This window comes from Caretta caretta, chromosome 11 (assembly GCF_965140235.1).
Source record: "Caretta caretta isolate rCarCar2 chromosome 11, rCarCar1.hap1, whole genome shotgun sequence".
Taxonomy (NCBI): domain Eukaryota; kingdom Metazoa; phylum Chordata; order Testudines; family Cheloniidae; genus Caretta; species Caretta caretta.
The window spans coordinates 65,702,309-65,726,989 of NC_134216.1; the positions used below are offsets into that span (position 1 = coordinate 65,702,309).

Genomic DNA, 24,681 nt, shown 5'->3' on the forward strand with positions numbered 1-24,681 from the left:
TCTTATTTCATATTAGACCCTCCAAAGATGAGGCCGATTACACCTTTTTGGGGCTAAGCCTTTATTTTCTTTTTTTATGGCCATTAGTCCTATCTGGTTTCCCAGCACTGATCCTTGAAGGACATGTGGAATATTACGTTACTGGAGGGAGGTTAATGGCAAGGTACATTTCACATCTTGGGTAAAACAATGATCAAATCCATCTGGAATGAAGATCATTGTGCCGCTGAGGCTTTTCTATTGCTCTTGTTTGGGGTTTTTTTGGTTAAGTGTTTGGGTTTCATGATACAGTCCAAACCTACATTCCCTCCACCCAGCAGTGTATGAATGACCTAACTTGAATATTTGCACAAATGAATACTAAGGAAAATGCCTGTTTTTGTAGACAGAAGACAAGTACTGTTGAATATAGTATGTTTGTAAATGGAAATACATTTTGTACTTCCTTGATATGTATCCCTTAATAGATCAGTGCCACTTTCATCCATAGTAAATATGCTTTCAATAACCATTTGCTTAGCTTACACTGTACAGTAGTAATGCGCATTATGTTGGACTCAGAGCGATATTGGTTTATGTTTTTTAAAAAATGCATCATGTTGCCTTTTCTCCCACTAATCTCAGTCAGGATGAAAAACTAGCTTAGTATTTCACTCTGTGTGTTTATAAATGGGAGATGAGGAGAGGGTTTCAGCATGGTCAATGCATAAATGAACAGTAAACCTGGGGCACCATTTCATTAAGTAATCCAGTGTCAAGGTAAGATGCTGTGCGTGTGAGGTGGTGGTGGTGGTGGGGTGTTGTAATCGGCTTTTCCAGAGCTGCAAGGCAGTTTTCAGAGCTCCCAAGTGGCTGTCTCTTGAAGGTCGTACGGGCCTTTTCAACTTCTGCCCCATATAAACTTCACCAAAGCAGCAAATGTGAGAAGGGAAAGAGAAGTCTCCTCAAAGCCCCAGAAAGAGGGCAAATTAGACAAGAGTTTGTTAATGGCATTGTACCTGAAATGAGAGGAGAGAGACTCTGCCACCTGTGCTCACATGGGGGCTGTCCCTGTCCCACTGTGGCTATGTGAAGGAGTACTTGTGGCACCTTAGAGACTAACCAATTTATTTGAGCATAAGTTTTTGTGAGCTACAGCTCACTTTATCGGATGCATACTGTGGAAAGTGTAGAAGATCTTTTTAAGGTATTTTTTCATGCTTTGTGTGTATATAAAAAGATCTTCTACACTTTCCACAGTATGCATCCGATGAAGTGAGCTGTAGCTCACGAAAGCTTATGCTCAAATAAATTGGTTAGTCTCTAAGGTGCCACAAGTACTCCTTTTCTTTTTGCGAATACAGACTAACACGGCTGTTACTCTGAAACCTGTGGCTATGTGTGGTGTATGATGCTAGGTGGTGTGAGTAAAGGTAACAGCTTCTAGCCCTTCTAGTGCCTGCCATTGTCACTTACCCACAGTTTGCACACGCTGGTGTCCATGAGACTGGGGTTCCTTCTTGCTCTAAGAATAAGGAAAGGACTGCAATGTCTCAGGTATTAGTGTGTTTGGCCTGGCTATGGTCCAGCTGTGCACGGGAGTACCTTTGAAGCCTGTATGGAGTCCCATTGCGCACATTAATGTGGGGATACAGAATGTAAAGATGCCATGCTTTACCATAGGAGTTTGAGGAAGGGATATAAAAACACCCCCTTTCTCCCTTTCACTTTCCTCCTACCATGCTGAAAGGTCCAGCCATGCCTCCACTGAGAAGAGAGGATGTAACTCCCTGTGCCTGACACCAGAGCTGCTCCTGCAGTCAGCCAGAGTGGTTGGCAAGAAGACAGCACGCGGGGGAAAGCATTTAAGGTGCATGCTGGATTTGGGAGTGCTCCCAGACCTGCAAGCCTGCCATCTTGGGAGCTGAATTCTGATCTCCCCTGAGTAGCAATCCACCTTGCTACCACTAGACAGCTGACCTAGCCCCATATCCACTGATTTTATTGCCTGCTTTGCCTCCCCCAAAATATAGGGTGTTTACCTGCTTTTGATACTGGTGAAGGCTAGCAAACTTTTGAAGTTGTAATGTTAAACTAAAGTCTTGGAGCAGCTGTTCTACTTCCTACGGATTTTTGTCTGTCAGCACCTGCGCCACTGTTTGCAACTTCTTGTTTGCTTGCACTTAGCTGTCTAATGCTTTGTTTCCACAGGGCACAGTCCTGGGGAAGATTGAATTTGAAGGTCAGCCTGTGGAGTTTGTAGATCCAAATAAGCAGAACCTGATTGCAGACGTTTCAACCAAGGTGAGAATTCTCTCTCCAATGTGGGTGCTGTACACTTGATTAATAAAACTTCTCCCCGTTTGCCCTAGAGAGTTTCCTTTTTCCTTATCATAGTAAACACTGCGTGTTCATCGATAAACCATTGTCACTTGACTATGCAGTGCTTCTGCAAACTGTACCATGCGCCGCAGTGCTTCTGCAAACTGTACCATGCGCCAAAGCTTTTGAGGATTACCCATTAATGACTTTAAGACTGCAGAAAGAGCACCCCTTTAGTCCTCTGCTTGGAGCTGGGGCCAGGTGGCATTAGAAGGAGTACTGTGTTGAGTAGGAATGGTCTAAAAGTTAGCCTAGGAACTGGCAACACCAGATAGGGGACTGAGAGAAGGGTGAGACCAAGTTGTAGTAGGTGGTAGGTATCGCCATGGTGAATGGGGGTGATTTTCACACCGTGAGAAGAATTTTCAGCTGGTGGAAAATGTGATTTCTCTTAAAGGAATGTCAGTGAAAAGTTGGAAATCCCAGAAAACTCATAATCCTGATGGATCACTCTCTTCCAGCACAGTTTTTGCTAGTTTGGTTGTAGCAGTCAGCATTTTTGTACTGGACAGGGATTTTTTTTCTCCCCAGGGTAGGTATTACCCATAGCTGCATACCACTGCTCTAGGTAGCGTATAGACCAGTAACGGAACACAGATTGTAACCGTGTTATGAGGGTCTGCAAGCCATGTTCCATCCTAACAAGGTTAGACTATTAAACCAGTACGGGCATGCACTGATGTCATGTCTACACTACACTTTTTAACTGTGATATAACTGAGTCAATGGGCAATGTTTTTGTAATGGGTCCCTTGACCCTGATGTAGCAGTAGTGCAGACAGTCAATCTGCACAGGGCTGAAAGGGTAGCAGTTGGTGGCAAAGCTAGGAGTAGACATTTGGGTGGGCCCCAGTTTAGGGTGGACAGGCAAAGACAAGAGGTTTGATGTCACAGCAAATCATTTGCATTGCATATTATTATATTGTACATTATTATCTATTCTATAGCATCTATTTGAATACTTGATTGTAGGGGTAGATAACTGGGTGCACAGAAGAGATTTGAGTGCAGGGAGCATGGGGGCTGGACTGGCCAGTGAAGAAGGCGTGATCCCCACTGCCCCATGGGAAGCACAGGTTAAGCTGGGTCAGGCGGGCCAGGTGGAGCCTGCACAGGGCCTGGCTCTTAGCAAAGTAGTCTGGGGCTGGGAGACATTTCCAGTGCTGAGCATAGGCAGTGGCATGGGCCCGCTGGGCTACTCTGCTCCCTGCTGGTCATAGCATTCGGCAGATGGGCTGAAAGCCACCTGTTAATTAGCCAGGAGTTCCTGATCCACAACCACGCAAATGTTGGCTACTGCATTCACACAGATTTGGGTGGGGCTGAGTGCTAACTCTGTATCTGCCCCTGATGGCAGTGAGGAAGGCTGACAGGTCAGTGCTCTCCTCAGTTTCTGAAGAGCCCCTTATTGTGGCCTACTATGACAGGTTAATGCATGTTGGTTTTTGATTCCCTGGGGCATCTCATGAAATTGGTGAGTCCCTCAGATCAGGCACTGTACACTTCTCCACCAACTACACTGTATTTTTGGAATGAAACTTGACCATTCCGTACATGTGAATGTCCATCTGCCGTCAGCTGATCAAAACATTACAATAAAACCCCTCTCTGTTATTTCCGCCTCTTGACTCTCTTGGTAATGGCAGAATTACTATAAAGATACTGGAAATACCATCCATAAAAGAGATATAAAAAGATTAACACAGCTTCTGTGGTCTCATAATGTTTATAACTTCATTTTATAGTCTTAAAAACCAACTTCGCAAATAAAGCTGACAATTAGCTAAACTCTTCAATGGTGGTAATTACTGGACATGATGATCTATTTGCTAGCAAACAGCTATTTTCATGTAAATCAGGATGCAGTAAGACCAGGAGTTTTCTTATCAGTGGTACATTAGAAGTGATTTTTTTCTTTGTATGCTAGTGAGATAGGCTCTGTTTATGGAAGGTGTTTATGTAGGCCAGACTTGTAGACTTTAGCTGCCTTTTGCAGGGAGTTTCTGTAGAGATTATTATGCTGTTCATTTGAGTGTGTAATATTCAGATGCCCAGAGCAGATGAACTGTTTAACCATTTGAGAAGGTCAAGTCATTTATGTACACAAGAACCTAATCAATTGGACAGAGTAAAATCATTAATGCTGCATTGTTATGGTACCTGCAAGCCACGAATCCAGCCTCAAAAACTAAGGGTTTGGGGTTTTATTAGCGACCTGTATAACAGATTGTTCTGAATTACAAATTTCAAATCTGGATCTGAATTTCTGAAAGATTTAGCTCCAATGAAAGCTTTTTGTTCAGGCCCATTTCTAGTCCAAATAACTCAGAGCAGCTTTGCCCTGTAATTAATTGTATGGGGAGTAGAACAACCAAAGAAAGTCACCCCCAGTGAAGCGTTTGCATCATTAGTGTTGCATAGATCCCTGTATATGTGAGCTGCAAGGAGCCAAAAGCCCTCTGGAAGCCTATTTAAAACTGTGGTTGAAATTTTTCAAAAGCGCTCAAGGGAGTTTGGCACCCAGTGTTCATTGACTTTCAATATGAGTTTGGTGCCTAATGACTTCAGGCACTTTTGAAAGTCCCAACCTACGTAATTAACTTGTTCGAACAAGCATATACGACAATGTCTGCATAGGTAGAAGAGCTGTAAAAAAGCAAAAACAAATTTGCTTTGCATAAATGTGGTTCTGCAGTTTACTAAGTTAAATTAAACCACTGTTTTATTATAAGATAATGTACCAAAGAGGCTAACAGGCAGATAACCCCTTTGCAAATCAGAACACAGGCATGACAAATAGTATTAGAAACTTAGAAGAAGATGGGGAGGACCTAGATCCACCAATGCTCTGCAGACTCCGGAAATGGATTGTGGGGCATGTTCCTACCAGATGGTATGATCTATAAATCAGTAGACACATCCCAATAGATTATCTCTGTTTTCAGCTGTAGAGGAAGGCTAATTCCTACCCGTCTTACTGTCCTATAGTGGTCACTCCATTAGGGGAATTCCTTCTTCAAACATAGCAATCAGTCACACACCATGCTTATGATCAGAACTGGCATAGAGAAGGACATGCTGTTGCCTACATTATAGAATCATTCAGCTTATCAAAACAATGCGCTACATTAGGATAAATGAGAAGAAGGGGGCTACATGACAGCTGATGGGAAAGTGTCTTGCAGGGAAGGAGTTGGAAAATACATAAAACCATCCACATCGGATAAACATGTGCCACTCTCAGTGACATTCTAGATGGGCTATTGGTCTGTACTGGTATGGCAAATTGTACTGATATTGTGGTGATTCTGTATTGTGTAGATGGAACATGTAGTGATTCATTCTGTTACATCCCAGCCTTATTGCAAGTGGAGAATCAAAGTGACATTGAAAGCATAATGGGTGTAAATTGGCCTTGATTTATTAAAGTCAGTGGAATGACTCCAGTTCACACCAGCTGAGGACCTGGCCCAAGGTATCTATCACTGTCTGTCTCTAGTGCTACATCTAAGCCACAGCTCTTGAGAATTCAGTTGCTACTTTCTGTTAATGAGGTGAAACACAGAAAAGCTAGTCATTAACTATGGAAGCAACCAGTTTCTTAGGGATCATTGTTATGACTACAGTGAACAGTATATGAAAAAGCATTACACTTGTTTTTGCCTTTCATAACAAAAATTAACCTCTGTGGCACTTCCTGAGATTTCCTTGTAAATTGACTGGTAAATGCCAGTCATTTCTGGCAGTGAACAATCAATCTGCTACCAACCTGTGTGCAAAACACCATCACTGCGTTTATGGCTTGTGGTTTGTCACTTACAGTAATTTATCTTTTTTTCTAAACCTGTCAATAGGAAGTCAAGGTGTATGGCAAAGGGAATCCAATTAAAATTGTAGCTGTGGACTGTGGGTTAAAGAACAACGCTATCCGTTTGCTAGTAAAGGTAAGTCAGTGTTCTGTATCCTTCTCCTCCAGGGAGCTTCTTTTGCAGCATTGCTTTAGTACAAGACTGGCTGATTGTTTAGCTGTATCTGTCCCAGGGAGCATGCCACTCATTCTTACTGAACTTTCTATTTGAAAAATTGGTAGGGATCCATCCCACCCACTGCCCTCCACCTCAATGTTTTTATTTCAGTATAATCCTTGTTAGATGATTCCCAGTGGGCTGAGTCATTCTTTGAACTTTACAGATGGTCCCTAAAGCTAACATGGTGGTGAAGAATAGCCATAAGGCAGCCATTGTGTCTGAATTCCATGAGAAGCTCTGTTGGCAGGAGACTGAGATGGTTTCATTGGGGGACTCACGTGTGAACTGAGGAGACTTCAAGGGATATGTCACTATCTGCCTAATAGCAACCAAGGAAGAATCAGCCCTGCATTGCAAAAAATTATTTAAAGCAGAAAACTCTGCACTAATGCTTTTTTTCTTGGCAGACTTTCTCATAATTGAGATATCGGCCTTTATGCCACACTAGCCCTTCATCTTGTTTCTCAGCAGAAGGAGTTAAGTTGGTGGCCTTCTGTTCTCTGAAGGAACTGGGACTCCTGATGTCCAAAATCATTCTCTGCTAATTCAAACATTAAGGCTGTAACAGAAAGCATGCTTTGCATTGCATCATGCGGCCGTTTTTGGTTACAGTTTGCACCTAATATTTGATAGCCTCATGACTGTTTTCCCCATTTTAAATGATTGGGCCAAAGGGAACCGTTTGGACTTCACAGAGGGTGTAGCAAAAGGTCGGTGAAGCTAAAGAGAGAAGGTGGGAGCATTTCCAGTGGAAAAGGGTTTAGGAAGCAGTGTGGTACTAGGGAAGTCAGCCCAGCAAAAGCCATCTAGAGTTGCCTACGCAGCACAAATCCAAGATCGAATTGTAACCGATCATTGCACTGTTTTCTCTGGATGACACGCACAACCTATGTGTGGTCGAAGAGAAGTCCATTGAACTAGTATTAACGGAAGGAGTGTAACTGAGCAGTTAAAGCAGAAAACTATACAACAAGACTCCTGGGTTTTTTATTCCTGGTATTGCCACTTACATGCTGGATAGCCTTGAGCAAGTAACTTTGACTGCGATTCAGCAAAACACTAAAGATGTGCTTCACTTGAAGCTCCAGTGTGGGCCCGTCGCCTGGGAGCCAAGAAAAGTCAATTGGACTATTCACAGATGTAAAGTAAAGCCTGTGCCTAACGACCAGATTCTTAACTTCAGTGGGAGTTAGGCGCCTAAATACCTTTGAGCATCTGTGCCCAAGTTACTTACTTAGGCTTGCAAGGATTAGATTTTTATCCGTACACGCCAGTAAACGTCGGTTTCACCATATGTACACAAACTGACAAAACAGGTTTCCGGAGAGAACAATCGACATTTCCAGCTAGGCAAAGGAAGAGAAATGCGGCTTGAGAACTTATTAGGGTTTGGTTTTAAGGATATTTACTTTGTCTATGTTGACATGTGCTGTTGACCATTTGTGTTTTAACGGTTACAAAACATTATCCTTTTGAATCTCAGCATCTACAATCATTAAATCATCATCTGATTCCTCACCAGTGCCTGAACCTCACATAATTCCTGCAAATGTGAAACTTTAAATTGATAAAAATAAAAAATGCATAAAAATAAACATCTAGACTATCCATCAAAATGATTACGAAATTGAATTTTGCCACGCCTGTCTCTACTGAATCATGGTCTAACCTGCCTCCTTTTGGTAAAGAGCTGGGATCCTGTGCTTTTAGGTTAATAGGTTTCATGGGCTATTCGTGCTGTGACTGTGAAGACTTTAATGTCATGGTGAACAGCTCAGTGACGACTATGAAGTCCTCAGTGGCCACAAGCTTGTTACACTGTTAAATACATCCCTAAAAGTAGAGATTTACCAAAGAGAGTCTATATATTGGCATGCAGGATTGGTTTTGGTGGAATATGTCTGCTGGGCCATAAGGGAGCAGTTAGAATGAACTCGCCCTGTAAGAGGCTAAGTTGACTTAAAGCATTTTCCTCCTTCCTCTTTTGCTTCTCTGCCAGCGAGGTGCGGAGGTGCATTTGGTCCCATGGAATCATGATTTCACCAGAATGGAGTATGATGGGCTTTTTCTTTCCGGTGGCCCGGGGGATCCGATGCAGGCACAAGAGCTGATTCAGAATCTTAAGAAGGTACAGCGTGTGCACTGGGGTCACTTGCCGGTGTTGACCTGATGGTTCCTTTAGGAGGACTCAGTCTTTTCTGAGCAGATCATGTATTTGAAAAATGAATGATCATGGAGCTAACGAGTTGTGTGCCCAAGTTCACCTCGGTCATTTTGCTAGTAGGATATATCCCTGTCTTGTGTCTAGTTAGACTGTTAGCTCTGGGCCAAAGATCTGCCTAGTCATAGGGTTGTAAGGTCTTTAGCACAGTTATGGGCGCTGAAGAAGAACTGGTGGTGTCTTGCAGAATACTCTAATGAGTCAGTACATATCTGTGTTGAAGTCAAGCAAGGCAAACGTGTACATTATGGAGCAGTATGGTTGTCCTGAGAAATATGCCCTTCCCTTCTAAATTATGTAACTTACAAATGGCTGGAGCATCTCAGTTCCAGTGATGCGCGATGCCACTGCTCATTCCCTGTGGCCCAGGAAAACAGCCTGAGTCACAGCTCTGGGCACTGGGGTTTTCTTCTGGAGCAAAGGAGAGAAGGAATCACACCTTCACATGCTGTAGAGAGGCCACAGAGCTTCTGCTTGGCTGTGGCTGCCCCTGCCCTGAGACTGTAGTTGCTTCTGGGGGGCATGTTTCCTTGCTTCTCAGGGAGCAATCTCAGCAGATCTGCAGAGCCATGCATCCACTACCCGTAGTCATAGAGTTATAGAGCGTAAGGTTAGAAGGGACCACCAGATCATCTAGTTTGGCCTCCTGTATGTCAGAGGCCACTAACAGCACCCCACACCCTGTGCTAAACCCAACAACTGAAATTAGACTACGGTAGGACAGCCCACAGGAGAGTAGACTGTTTTGCGCCATGGGTAGAGAATAGGAGGGATCAAGGTGCTCCACTGCCCAAGACCCCAGGGAAATGATTAAGTCAGATACACCCACATACTCTTGGCGTGTTGCCCACACCACACGCTGTAGAGGAAGGCAAAAAACCTCCAAGGTCACTACCACTTTGACCAGGAACAAAGACACTCACTGAGTGGCCTCCCCAGATCTTGCCCAGCAGCACCACACCAGTTCCGCTGTATGGAGTGACCTCGAAACACCTGGATGAGGGATGTGATGGTGGGCGGAGCATTGACCCCTAGCTGTGCATGTGTGCTGGGCACTCTGAATTTCCACCTGGGCATTAGCAGTGTATAAGAAACACTACCCTGGCAGCAAAGCGACTAGCTCATTTTTGTATGGAATCTGTCAAGACAAATTAAATCCTAATTGAAAACATTGCATTTAAATGCGTAAAGAATAGGACTAGTTTGCGTTATTGCTGAACTTGGAGATTCACTGTTCCCATGGATCTCACAGTCGGGTTAATGAAAATTATCTCCGCCTAGGTCTTGAAGAGTGATCGCAAGGAGCCATTGTTTGGAGTCAGCATGGGGAGTCTGGTAACTGGTATAGCAGCTGGAGCTACGTCCTACAAGATGCCCATGGCCAACAGGTATGACGACACTGCTGCTTTACAGAATCTGAACACATGCCCTCAGGACTGCAAAGAACCCAATACATCAATATTTTGCCTTCCCCTCTCCAATGTCCGGGATGCCAGATGAGTTGGGGATCTACATATGCTGCTGCATATCTGTCCCTCTTCCCATAGGTCACATCTCAACATGACCTAAGGGGTAGAGTGAACACCATGGATGCAGAATGCACATCTTTCTCCCTGGGTCAAGCACAGCTAGAAACCAGCAGTGTTCATTTGTGCACTATGCCTGCTGCTGGTCACTAATTAACATCTCCACTAGATCCCCTGACAGCTTTGGAGCTCAGGTCCAAAGGATACTGCTTTAATCCTCCCTGCTAAATAACTCGCTAGGAGAAACTGTGAATTTACATACGGCCAGTGGTGAGCTGGAGCTGGTTGGCACCAATTTGCTAGAACTGGTAGTTAAATTTAGAAGCCCTTTTAGAACCGGTTGTTCCATAAGGGACAACCGGTTCTAAAAGGGCTTCTAAATTTAACACCTGGCCAAAAGTGGCACGTTAGTCGCCAACTCTGTGGGTGCTCTGGGGCTGGAGCACCCATGGGGAAAATTTGATGGGTGCAGAGCACCCACCGGCAGCTCCCCGCCCTGCCCCGCACCTGGCCCCAGCTCACCTCCTCTTCCTCCTCCTCCTCCCCTGAACATGCCGCCCTGCTCTGCTTCTCCATCCCCCTCCTCCAGCTTCCTGCGAATCAGCTATTTGGTGGGAAGCCAGGGCGGGCTGAGAAGCAGGCGGCGGCTTTGTGCTCAGGCCCAGGGAGGCGGAGGTGAGCTGGGGTGGGGTTGTGCAAGGAGGGCCGCCCACACCGCAGCAGGTAACCCGGAGGGAGGAGGGGGCACAGGGGATCTGCTCCCCATCCCAGCTCGCCTCCACCTCCCTGGGCCTCAGCGCAAAGTCGCCGCCTGCTTCTCAGCCCTCCCAGGCTTCCCGCCGAACAGCTGATACATAGGAAGGTGGGGCGGGGGTGGAGAAGCAGAGCGGGGCAGTGTGTTCAGGGGAGGAGGCCGAGGTGAGATGAGCTGGGGCCGGGCGCGGGGCGGGGAGTCGGCACCTAAGGCGCCACTTTTGATGTGATCAGTGGGGGGAGCGGCTTCTCCCCCTGCTCCCCCCCGTTACGCTCCCCCGCCCCTAGGAGCCAGAGGGACCTGCTGGATGCTTCCTGGGAGCTGCCCCAGGTAAGCACTGCCGGGACTCCCCACCTCGCCCCCCGGCAGGTGCCTCTGGCTCTTAGGGGTGGGGTGGGTACCCACTACGGTGGCCCATGAGACCCTCCTACCCAGTTCTGGGGGCAGTCAGGGGACAGGGGAGGGGGTGAATGGGGCAGGGGTCCGGGGGTGGGGCGTCAAGGAACGCAGGGGGTTGGATGGGGCAGGAGTCCCCGGCGGGGCGGGAGTGGGCTACGACCCCCTCGTGGGGTGAGGAGGGAACTGGTTGTTAAGTTTTTGGCAGCTCATCACTGCATGCAGCAGGCCAACCATGGCACTTTTACACTGGGCATTGTGTGCCCAAGAGATCAGAGCTGGAGCAGGTGTGACCACCTTCAAAGATAACATTGGTACACCCTCCATTGCTGCTCCTGCTGGAAGCTGATTGCAGCTGCAATGGGATATCTCTGCTCAGTGTATTGCTCAGATTACAAATCTGACTCTGGACAGATGATGAGATTTTACCATTGACAGATACATTTGGCTTGTAAGTACCGATGCTCCTTTGGATACTGTCTTCTGTGCACTGTCTCCACCATACTTCTCAGCGGGCCTCTCTCTCAGCTTGCACACTGATATGACTCCATCGTAACCTGGATAGCAGTAACTTTATTTATTCGTTCCAGCAATTGACCTTGTTCCCCTAAATCAATTGTTCATTTCAAGGCAGGTTAGAAACTGTTTGTATGAGTTGGTCCAATGCTGCTAAAGAATATCACTGTTCGAATTTGATTTCTTGATCATTGTGGTTGTGATATTGACTATAGAAATCGAATAGCTGCTATTGCTTAGCTGTAACTCGCTCCTCCAGCCAGACCTTCTAAATTAATTTGTGTTGGGGAGATAAAGTATCTGTGTCATTCTGCAGGTGCGTAATTAGAATGGTCAGTACTTTGCTTTTGCTAACTGCCATGCATTACTGTGATATTCTCCTCTTGCCCTTGATGTTCCGTTCCCTCCATCACCCACATCTCTGCCTCTGTCCTTTCCCCCTCTCTTTTCTTAGAGGTCAGAATCAGCCAGTTATTAACCTATTGAACGGACAAGCTTTCATTACTGCGCAGAACCATGGCTATGCACTTGACAGCAACACCCTTCCTGCTGGCTGGAAACCTCTTTTTGTGAATGTCAACGATCAGACAAATGAGGTAAACACACTCTCTCCAGATACCTGCTCAGGCAATGGGTGAGACGGGAAAGATGGTCATTTATTTCACTCACTTGCATCACTCAAGCCTGCTTTATCTGCAGGAACAGCATTGCAGGTTATCCATCATGACCAGTTGTTCCCTAAGAAATCTTTTCTCTCTGTTTCATTATCTGATAATTACCTTTATTTGGTGGCACTGCTTTGTCAGCCGAATCGGTTACTGTGACCTGTGGGTGACCACTTGGCCAGCTAAGCAAGCTGCAGAATCAGTGCAGTGATCCCTTCCCACCTCTTGAGGTGTCCCAGTGTGCTGTACGGACACAATCTCTGCCCCAACGAGCTTACAGCCTTAATAGACAAAGTGTGGGAGGGGAAGCAGCGGCACAGAGAGCAATGACTTGTCCTGGGTCACACAGTAAGTCTGTGGACAAACAGAAATAGGAACCAGGCCTCCTGAATCCCAGTTCGGTGCCCTATCCACAAACCAAGGCTGCCTTCTGTAAACCTGTGTTATTCTTGAGACTCAGAGAAATGCTGCTTAAGAGTAGCTGTTTAGAAAAAAACATTTTGCGTGGGTGGATACCTCCCTATCCCCTTGTATTAGCTCTTTGCTCCCACCCCACATTAAACTTGATAGGTTGGAAACTGCTGTACTGTACTAGTGTGTGTTCAAAATCCTTTTCTGGAAGACACTGTTAGCAGAAGTTTGTTTGCCGGCTGGTGTTGGCTCCAGTTCTGAGTAGAGCTGGACAAATAGTGGAGAAAAAAATTCCCACCACCGTTTGCTTCAGTGTTGAAATTAGTTAGCTTTGGCCTCATTCGCACACCCCGTTTTGTGTTCACTTTATATGAAGATTGGAGCAGTTAAACTTGGCTGTCAAAAATATTTGTGGAAAGCAAAATTCAGAGTCAGATGATCAAGAATGATGCCCCGGGCTGGGTCATCTGTGGGAGGTAAACTTACAACCTCTGCATCTAAAAAACACGAGACCCTATTGCTTGATCTAAAGAACCAGGTCTGTTATACTGGACGCAGTAGCAGACTCATAAACAGCTATACGTGGTGTAGCCATTAGAAGGGGATGAAGAGCCACACGATGTTAGCCCACATTCTGAAAACATTCACAGAAACTGAATTTGATAACCCCACGTGTAAGTTGTGTTCTCTTCTGTTCAGGGAAGAGAAATGAAACCGTGCGACCGATCTGGCCAGTCCCAGCTGAGCAAACCAATGCGGATACCAAATATTTATAATCAAGCCATGGAATAAAAATTTGGAAAAGACATATGTAGACTAAATAAAAATAACTAATACATTAAGGGACACTGTACCCAGCTCATGATATTTTGTGACCAGAAGCAGGGCATAGCTCGCACAATAATTAACTAATTGTGAATTCTGTACTTTGTGGTAGCTATACGAAGGCCCCCAGCCAACAGCCCATCTCTCGCTTCCACCCTCACCACCATCCCAGGCTCTCTCCCTTTGTCTCCCTCCGCTCTCAACCACATCTCTCATCCCTGCTCCCACCCAGCACACCTTCGCTGAGGCCTACTTTGGCCCTTCCTCAGGGGAGTGGAGGTGGAGCCTGCAGTGGGCCCTCTCAGCGGCCAGGGCTTCTCATCTTCTACCTGACACGGTCACCTTCTCATGATGCAGCAACTGCTCCTTCAGACCTCTCTAATTTGTTGTCCCAGGGACAAGCTGCAGCCTGTGTCATGCCATTCATGAGAGAGGTCTGGTACCTCCTGCTGCAGCTTGCTTGGAACTGCCAGCATCTGCTGAAAACCCAGCTCAGGCAACTCTCCAGCTGTCCTTGGCCTGGCAGAGTGTTCCCACTTGTCATCTCCTGACAATGGCCCTGGGAAGAGACAACCTGTGTTCGCTGCTGCAGCATCCATAATTTGCCTCACAGTGTTGAATTACAGACACGGTGCCATGTCCAACCCTAGAATAATGAAACTACTGACGCCGGTGGAGTTAGAGCAGGGATGTATTTGGCCCAGTGTTTTGAGCAGTACTGATATGAAATCAGAGCAGCAGAAGTAGTCATTCTACTTCAGCCGTCTCCAGGGTGACCTTTTACTGCTATGTGTCCCCTCCTCCCAGCCTGCTCCAATGTATCCCCCCCCACCACCACCTGCTCCAATGTTGCATCTGGAAGGAGACTAGCATATCTTCTCTGGTAAGTGCTTGGCAATCAGTAGCGCTGTTCAAAGCATTCGCTATTCAGTAGTGCACAATCCAGTAGGTTACATGGGTACTGTATTGCCGGTAAAATGGTGAATGGCTCAATGCTTTAATGGATAAAACACGCTGTGAAGACTTGGAATGAAATAAGTTTCAACTCAAAGGCCTCAAAAAGCATACCAGCCGCTTGCCCTTCAGTGCCTACAGGGTTGCAAGCAGTAGCCCTCCCCTATCCCCCTCATTACCAGGATGTCGTTGTCTAAGGCAATCTCTTTTATCCCTGCAGGGAATTATGCATGAGACCAAACCAATTTTCACAGCACAATTTAACCCGGAGGCCAGTGCGGGGCCAACAGACACAGAGGTACTGTACAGAGACTGATTCAGGGTTGCTATGGGGGTGGCTGAAGGAATGCATGTAGAGTATAGAGCAGCTAATGGAAGAGCCCTGACAATCTTGATGCAGTGACATTCCTAGGTCCTGTTTTCGGAAAGGTCAGGACCCTAACCAAGATCCCAGTCCTGCATAGACTTGCCTGCATTTGGTCTGATTCAAAGCTCATTGAAATCAGTGGAAAGACTTCCATTGCCTTCAGTAGGCTTTGGGTCAGGCTCTTGAGTGACTCCATTAACACGAGTAGCAGAAATCGATCTCATGTGCTTTGCCTCCTTGAGTGACTTCATTCACATTGATGGGATTACTCACGTGCAGAAAGTTTCTCATGGGCTTAAATCTTTGCAGGACGGGACCAATACCCCTTTTACCTGAGATGGCTGTAAAAGAAAATTTTCTATTTTATTAAAAAAAAAAGAAACCCAGATGCTTTTTTTGAATAAACCCCATTAACTTTCTCATACATTTTAGTTCTAATTTCAGATTTTGTAACTGTAGAGTTATATAAATGGATTCACACTCACTCTTTCTTGTTCTCCTCACTGAAATGAAACGTTAATCCCCCATCTGTGACTTCATGCAAATTCCGATAGCAACTGGTTGTGTAGTCTCAGTGAATGCCAAAGCAGCAGTTGCAGGCAGTGGTGCAAGGAGAGGGCATGTCTGAACATAAATCTATTATTGAGTATTTCTTGGGAAAGGAAGCAGAAATAGTTGGAATTGATTTGATTTTAATTGTAATTTGATATTGTTGATTAAATATATAAGTGAATCTCTTGGTAAAAATTCTTACCTGTCTGAGTGATCTGTGAATTGAAAAGAACTGAAAACCACCCCAGAATTGTCCTTGTAACCCCTTGTGCAGGTCCAGTCTTTGAATACTGTAGTGTACTGCATATGCTGACAGATTTAGTGTGTCCTTGAAAGCGCACTGTGCCCAATCAGATCCACAGCTGGTGTAAATCAGTATAGCTCCACTGATCTGGTTAAGAGTACAATATTCTGATTTCTAACTTTTAACATTCATTCTTCCCTTGTACGTGTTATCACCCATGTACAAGTAAAGTATGTGTGTTGGGGAGGGATGGGTATGAGTGAATGAATGAATGGGTTCTGAGTAGCAGCCGTGTTAGTCTGTATCCGCAAAAAGAAAAGGAGGACTTGTGGCACCTTAGAGACTAACCAATAAATTTGTTAGTCTCTAAGGTGCCACAAGTCCTCCTTTTCTTTTTGAATGGGTTCTGTAGGCTTTCTCTCCCTATTCTCCCCCCTGATACCATCTTGCTTCCTTGAATATGGCATTACGCCAAAGATCATTATAGAAATTAGAAATATGGGGCCAGATTCTTGGTTGGTGTAAGTCAAAGTCATCTGAAGTCAATGGAGCTATGCTGACTTACATCAGCAGTGGATTGACCCATGGCAGGCCTGGTTTTTCTGTCTTTCATTCGTATTTATTTAGTCCTGGTTGGGCACTAAAATACATATGTTTACCTTTACCAGTTCCTGTTTGATTCGTTCATTTCGCTGATCAAGAGGGGAAAAGGTACAACTGTTGCCTCAGTGTTGCCCAAGCCCACAGCTGTAGCTTCTAGACTTGAGGTCAGTATATTAATGTTCTTTATTTTTAGCTGTCAGTCATACACCAGCTATAACTTGTATTGAATCAGATGGAGAGAATGCAGAGCATAAAAAATTACCTGTGAAACTGAAGTACAGGATTCCCTTACAAAAGCTACATTAAGATTTAATTTCTTCTCATTATGGATTTCTCTCTCTCTCATTATTTTATTAACTCTCTGTTCCTTCGTGGAAGTTTTTGAAACATGGAGGTTTGTGTATATGTTTTTGTATGTTCTCCAGAGCAGAATCTATGCTTGTTATGGTGATCTCTGTATTTCATGGCACCTCATGCAGTCGTATCCAGCTATGAGATTTGGTTGACAGCATCAAGCTGAAGCTGCATTGCTAGAGAAGAAGTTTGGAATTCTTAGCATGAGCCGAGTTGCACAGCGAATTGTGCCTTCAAAATGCAGCTGAATAAAAAATACAACACAGAGATGTGGGAAGCCAAAGTGAAGCCTGGCTGTCTATAAATAAATTAAACAATCAGTACGTTTACTGCATATTTTGTGTAAAACATCAGTTGCCTCCATTTCTTTACCCGCCTGTGCACGATATGGGTTCAATAAATTTTTTTTTGGAAAGTTGGACGGAAAGCTGCAGGTTTTCTGAAGCTGGCTTTTCTTCTCTCTTTGACCTAGCTTTTCATAATTCAAGGCCATTCCACACTGCATAGTCTCCCTTCACCCCAGTTTAACTCCCCTCCTTTGCACCTGTTGTGAAATCATTCTAATCATTTTATATTGTTGACTTTTAGGTTTCCAAAGTTCTCATCCTAGGATCTGGAGGTCTGTCAATTGGCCAGGCGGGGGAATTCGATTACTCTGGGTCACAGGCTGTTAAGGCCATGAAGGTAAGAGAAGGCTCCAGGTACATTAACAGAAGTTAATCTGCTTTTCCTTGTTGCAGCTAACCTGATTATTTATTCCACCCTAGTCGAAAGCTGCAGATTTATGTAAGTTACTGAGCAGTAGAGCTGGTTGAATTATTTGGGGAGAATAAATTAATTGGTAAATTTAGCCCTTATTTCTGTTTATGAATTACTGACCAACTGATCTGTGTTACTTTATTCATAAGTACTCACCAACCAGCTTATGGAAATAGCTTGACTTTGAATTTCAGCCTTTGTATTGTTGTGATCTGTTCTCTTTGACTATGTCCCCTTGACCATTGAACGCTGTCTAATGGTGTTCCTTGTGTTCCCTGATTGGATGACTGAAACTTCATCAGCAGGAGAGTAATGAATGGTAATTAGTGCACTTACTTCTGAAATGAGCTGTCAGATGAATAAATATCTGCGCTAAAATTAGTGAAACATTTGTGATTCCATGAATGTTTTCATACAGAAAGTGCCAGTCACCAAAATGCTGATGGGAAATGAATGGTATGACCCCACTATTAATAGTGACATGCACAAGCTATGTTTGCTGGTGAAAATACGTGTGAATTTTCTTTGTGCGCTATCCAGTCAGCTCTCCCCAACAGGCTATTATTTATTATAAATGAGATAAAATAGGTTTTAAAAAGCCAGATGTTCCATTTTTATCCATGGGGCAACTCCACTGTCAAAGGGGTTTCTCCAGGGATGAATTTTGCCCAATAAGCTTAATGAGCAGGCATGTTGGTATGACCTGTTGGTGTCTCCTTTCTAACACGTATCGCACCACATTTTCAAGAGTCAGAAAAAGTGTCTGTGCACGTCTCTGTGTGCCTAAATTGCACAAGTAAAACACCCTGTGAATGCTTGTGAATTAGGGATTTGCATCACCAGAATCCTGACTGGTACATGCTTGTTGGGCGTTTCATATGCAGAGCTAGAGGGAACAAACTTATGTGTGTTTTAGTTTACAGCATAAAGGCTCAACCCCAGCTCTGGCAGCTTTGCACTGTTCATAGCAAAGCTGTTGAAAAATGACCCCATAGGGGCAGCTGAGGATTGCTCTTGAGACAGGGTCATCACTGGGTAGTGCAAAGTCAGCTCTGCAGCCCTGTGCCCCCATCACCTGCTCCACATGGGGTTGTATGAAGAGAAAGCTCATGGCACTCTGCCACAATCACAGCTGGCTGCAGACTGGGTAACTTAGAGCAGCTGTGAGGCTGCTTTAAGGTAAGATAGCTGGCCGAAGATCAGGGGAAAGGAATGGTGGCTTAGAGCTACCTTCCCCCCCAACATTTTCTCTCTCTCTTTCTCAAACTCAAACACACACACACACACACTCACACTCACACACTGCATCGGGTTTAAACTTGGTGTAGCTGAGAACTGAATTCCAAATGTGGTGAAACATTATTTTCTGTGCTTTCTTTGCACTGTGTATTACCACTGCTGGCTCCAAGTCTACGGTGGCTACATACTCAAGCAATGCATATCAAATCAGGAGAGGAGCGGCCTAGAGCCATACGGATAGCAGTCTGAATTCTCAAGGAGGGCATCTCGTATTTCTTCTTCTCTGTCCTCTCTCACAGTTCTAATTCGGAGCCAAAAATTATTTTTTGCAATAAATCTTGCCAGCTTGCCCTTCCAAAGTACCCTTTCTCTCTTCCCCATACCATGGGCCAGCTGTCCTGATCTTGGTGCTAATCAGCCAGACTACTTGCTCTCCTTGACCTTGCTTCTGGTAGTGTGATTTACAGTAGTATGCAGAAGATGAGGCAGTTGGTCAGCATCTGGCAAGGGGACAGCTAGATCGCATAGGTGGGAGAAAAATGGGGACAGGTAACGAGCAAAAAATGTGAGGCTAAGGATTTTTCTTTGCCAAACTTTTAATGATTATTTTTTTTGGAGAAATAATCAGTAACAATTGCCATTACCAGGCACACTGAACCATATTGCTATCGTTTGCAACCTTTCTAGTCATTTAAGCCCTGGCTCCGTAAAGCGTAATCATGCACTTAAATCCACCAGTTCACTTAAGCACGTGTCTACCTTTAAGCTGAAAGGGCTGCTGAATCGAGGCATTATTCACAGACATTCAGGTGAGTGAAAAGAACAGGAGTACTTGTGGCACCTTAGAGACTAACAAATTTATTTGAGCATAAGCTTTTGTGAGCTACAGCTCACTTCATCGGATGCATACCATGGAATGAATAAATCTCCCCACTGTATTTTCCACTGAATGCATCCGATGAAGTGAGCTGTAGCTCACGAAAGCTTATGCTCAAATAAATTTATTAGTCTCTAAGGTGCCACAAGTACTCCTTTTCTTTTTGCGAATACTAACACGGCTGCTACTCTGAAACCGCAGGTGAGTGAGTTTTTCTTCGCAAGGATGTGCATGGAAAGCACGTGTGCCATGAATTGTAGCACCTATAAATATTTGAAAGTGCATATGCGCTGGAATGGCCTTTTTGTTATTTGCGTGGTAGATTCACTGAAACAATTCTAAATACGGGTAGGTATTATGCACTCAGAAAAAGGGAGCTCTCCTGTCGTCTTATGGTGAAGACTCATTTATTATTTGTATCACAGTAACACCCAAGAACTGCAATCCGATTTCAGGGCCCATTGTGCAAAGTACAGTTCTAACACTTACTAAGAAGAGCAGTTTTGTCACACCAGAAAATGATAGGTGGGGAAAAGCAAACCATCAGGAGAGAAGATGCAATATAATTAAATAAAAGCATATCTTAGCACAATAGGCATTTGTCATGAACATTAGTGAGCGGCCTTGCCATAGCCAGCTGGGTTTGCAGATACCCTGGCACAGATGAGTATAAAGGAGGGATCTGAAATAGATAGATATTACAATTGGTTGGAAAATGGGGTGGGGGGGGAGGGGAAGGGGTTCCCTTGAAAAATTTCAACATAAGTGGGGTAAGGGAGGAAGTTTCCAGAGAAATTTCCAGCAGAAAGTTTTGACTTTTTGATGGAAAAAAACTCAAACTGCAAAACTGAAAAATTTTCGCAGTTTGGTGAAAAACCAAACATTTTTCTTTTGCTTTTTGGTTTTCTGACAACCCCCCCCCACAAAGTTGCAAGGAAAGCTGGTGCTTTCTGAAAAATGTTGTTTAAACAAACTCCCAGTTTTCCATCAACTAAAAGTTTCAGTGGAAACTTTTTTTTAGCCAGCCCTAGAAGATATAATTTCAGTTATCACATAGAGAAAAGAAACAACAGCATGTGACTTAGTTGACCAATCATGAAGCACAAATAGTGACTATTCTGGGTGACCCAGTGTGAAACCAAGCCATACATTTGTTCACACAAGTAATTTTGAATAAAAACTGTATACATACCAGTGCCAACCTGTTCACAGATCATTTGTGAACAGAGAAAAAGGCTAAAGTAATTAAAATAATTATTTTCAAATTATAATTTGCTGAGTTTGGTTTCTCAGTATACAGCTGAGTCAGTCAGAAGCCAATTCAATGTATTTTGAGAAATGACACAGAGACCATGTCAGTTTTCTTTTCTGACAAGCTTCAGTATGGTAAGTGCGTGGTTATTATATTATTCTACTCTAGTTGTATTTTACTCCGTATTTGCTTTTTCCTGGATAATGTGTCCCAGATGCATCTTTACTCCCAGTCTGAGAGCAAGTGAGGGTTTTTCTTTCTTCTTTCATAATGTCAGTGGATATTTAGCTCCTGGCAGAGGATCAGAGCCCATTTTATTCAGCTCAGAAACCCTAGAGATTGATTGTCCTGGTAAGCTAATCAGAGGACCTCTTGGTTGAACTGTCCCAGTGTTTCATTTAGTATTATTACGAATCATCCTCTCAAATTGCTGAATTAAGAGGTATTCCAACCTCTCAAGTAGGAAAGAACCTGACATTACGTTCTTCCCAGTGCATGTCAGGAAATGACCTGGTAAATAGGTTTGATCCACACTGGTGTCATGATATTTGAGGCAGTTCAAACACCTCTTGGAGCCCCCTACAAAAGTCATTGGAATAGGGTTACTATGTGCAAGTCCCAGGGTTTGGTGTGTGACCTCCTCCTCCCTCCATGTGCCCAACTCCTCTGGGCTGCAAGCAATGGATGTGATGGGGCGAGTCTTGCAAGGAGAAGGGATTAAGTAACATGCCTGGAACTGGTGGAGAGAGTCAGGAGAGTAGTGGGTGGAGTTTTCTTTTAAACAGACAGGGTGGGGAGCCAGCAGGGGTTTCTCCTACCAGGATGGTATAATAAGGGAAGACATCTAGATTCTCCGGGGGCTTGAGTTATTCTCCTCCTAGAGCTCTCAGTCAGCAGGAAACTGCTTGTATTCCCCTTCCCAAGACACTGCTGCCGGCGCAGTACGCAGAACTGCTGGGTACTCCTACAGCTACAGCCTGGGCAGCGTTTTCTGAACCGGCCCTGATTGCATTGCAATTTTTTCTTGCTTTGAGGAGCTGCTGACCCTGACATGCCAAGCCCTTGACCATTTTCTTTTTTTATGATCAATAGCCTTCTATATTATGGTGTCCAGTTTGTCCTGTAAAGGTCACACTCGTCTTCCTTATTCTCCTCCACACTAATCTTGTAAAACTGATCATTCAGACTCCTTCCTTTAGAATGCTATATTGGGTGTCATTTTTAATACAAGGTCAGTCAGTGTTAGCACTACAGACCATCAACATTCAGGGCCACAATCCCTCTGCTTCCCAATACAACCTTCTCGCTGCAGCCATGTTCTGAGTCTGCCTCTGGCCTACAGGTATTATAGACTCACCGGGCTGAATTCTGCTCTCATTGTTACTGGTGTAACTCTGTTGGCTTCTCTGCTACCTACTTATAATGTTTCCAGAGGAAGAGGAAGGGTGATCTGGGGCCTGGACTGGAACTCAGGAGATCTGGTTTCAGTTCCCACCTCTGTCTCCCAAACATCCCAGGTGCCTGACCCTGTTGATGTCAGTGGCAAAGCTCTCCTTGTCAATGAGGCCAGGATTTCACCCGTAAACTTTTCTGTGCCTCAGTTCCCCATCTGTAACATGGGGATGAAAATGCTTCTTTTCTCCCCCTCTTTGTCTGGTCTGTTTAAATTGGATGTTCGCTGGGGCAGGATTCTCTTGCTAGATGCATAGTCCAAGTGAAAACAGAGCCCCGGTTTTGGTTTGGGCCTCCAGGCACCGCTGTAAAACAAATAATACTAAAGAACTTTCTTAAGTGTTTCTAGCTGAGCGGAAAGAGACACTGGGCCAATGTGGGTTCTCAGTGTGGTAATTCCAGCAACTGTAAAGACCTGCAGTGGTGCAAACGAGAACAGAAACTTACTGCACCGTCTCTCTCTTTCGAAGAATGTCTGGAAAAACATACAGGAAGTTCCTTCTTGTAGTGTCCTGGGGAGGTACAAAGAACTGAAAAATATTCAGGTACCATGATCAAGACACCTGGTGTTGGGCTATTCAGCCAGAGAAAACATTATTTTCAGTTACTGGCATGATACCTAGTCACTTGTTAAGATCTTCATTCATAGTTGTCATGTTTCTAGTATCTCTGTGCGTTTACCTCTCAGTATACAGAACATTTTAAAACTTTAATGTTGATTTTCATTTCTCAGGAAGAAAATGTGAAGACAGTCCTGATGAACCCCAATATTGCCTCAGTCCAGACCAATGAGGTTGGCTTAAAGCAGGCTGACACGGTCTACTTCCTCCCCATCACCCCACAGTTTGTCACAGAGGTCATCAAAGCAGAAAGGCCAGATGGGTTAATTCTGGGCATGGGTGGCCAGACAGCTCTCAACTGTGGTAAGTACTGTGGAATTGTAGCTGTATTAATCTCTCTAGCCCCACATCCGTCACCTTTATACCTGGCTCTGCCTGATCAAACCTATAGCAATCTCAGCCAGAACATTTAATTCACTTACAAATGTTTATAAGCAGAGATATTGGTCTAATGGACTGATATAAGTATTAATTTAATTGTACCTATTGAATATGACTTGTAGTGGCTATATTTTATAGTTATCAGTTATACAGAACTCTTATAGATGTTTCATGCAACAGTGTTTTGCAATTGCAGTTTATAAATCTTGGTTTGGACGACAGATTTGGGGCGTGTTCTGTACCTAAACATTAAGATGAAGATTGAAAAGGGAAGCTAGAGGGATAGTGGTGCTTAGTTTAGCTTAGCATGGCAGCTCCAACTGGCACTGCTCCATTTAGGATCAGAGATGGCTCCAAACCACAAAATTCAGATCTAGATGCAGCTTTCATAGATTTTAAGGCCTACAGGGATTACTGTGATCATCTAGTCTGACCTCCTGTATAACACAGGCCAAATCACCTCACCCCATAATCTCTGCACCAAACCCATCATCTTCTGATGGAAGTATAGCTTATCTTTCAGAAAGATATCCAGTCTTGATTTAAAGATTTAAAGTGAGAGGAAATCCACCACATTCCATTCTAATGCTTCAAAGAATAAGTGTGTCCAAATTCAAGGTTTTGGTCCTAAGTAGTATAAAAGGAAGATGCATTTGCAAAATCCAGACTGGATCTGGGTGCAGATTGTGGCTGTCCCCAGGGTTTGCAGGTATTTGAATCTGTGTGCTGTTGTATTTAGGAATTTCCTTAGTTAGCATTATCCCACTTTTAATAGAAAACAATGTTTAAAACGGGAACATTTAGCTGTGACCTGAAATGTGTCAAATTAAATGTAAATGTTTCATGTTTATTTTATTACAGTACCGTATATACTTGTTCATTAGCCTGTTCATTTATAAGATGACCCCCCAAGATGGTTAGGTAAAAATAGAAAAAGCTGTATGACCCTTTCATAAGCCGACCCTATATTTCAGGGGTTGGCAAACTTTGGCTCCTGGCCCATTAGGGCAAGCCACTAGCAGGCCTGGACGTTTTGTTTACCTGGAGCATTCACAGGCATGGAGCCCCTCAGCTCCCAGTGGCCGCGGTTTGCCATTCCCAGCAAATGGGAGCTGCGGGAAGTGGCGCACCCATTGGCTGGGAACAGCAAACTGCAGCCACAGGGAGCTGAGGGGCTCCATGCCTGCAGACTCTCCAGGTAAACAAAACGACAATGTATTAGATATTCAATTCGGTGATTCCAAAGAGTTTTAAAAATCATCAAATTTTGGTGTAGACCCATTTATAAGCTGCTCTTTGATGCGTCCCTTTTTTACCAAAAATA

General features: G+C 44.3%; 1 protein-coding gene across 2 annotated transcripts in view; it reads left to right on the top strand.

Annotated features, from left to right (window-relative positions):
• The window catches only part of CPS1 (carbamoyl-phosphate synthase 1), a 153,973-nt gene that overhangs the window by 55,016 nt on the left and 74,276 nt on the right, over nt 1-24,681 (top strand). For both annotated transcript variants that reach the window (XM_048870121.2, XM_075118122.1), the window contains exons 7-15: nt 2,191-2,283; nt 6,216-6,305; nt 8,389-8,517; nt 9,892-9,998; nt 12,257-12,398; nt 14,878-14,955; nt 16,489-16,587; nt 17,366-17,461; nt 23,090-23,279. In XM_048870121.2, the coding sequence (XP_048726078.1) occupies nt 2,191-2,283; nt 6,216-6,305; nt 8,389-8,517; nt 9,892-9,998; nt 12,257-12,398; nt 14,878-14,955; nt 16,489-16,587; nt 17,366-17,461; nt 23,090-23,279 (1,024 nt within the window). The remainder of the gene's footprint in view (nt 1-2,190; nt 2,284-6,215; nt 6,306-8,388; nt 8,518-9,891; nt 9,999-12,256; nt 12,399-14,877; nt 14,956-16,488; nt 16,588-17,365; nt 17,462-23,089; nt 23,280-24,681) is intronic.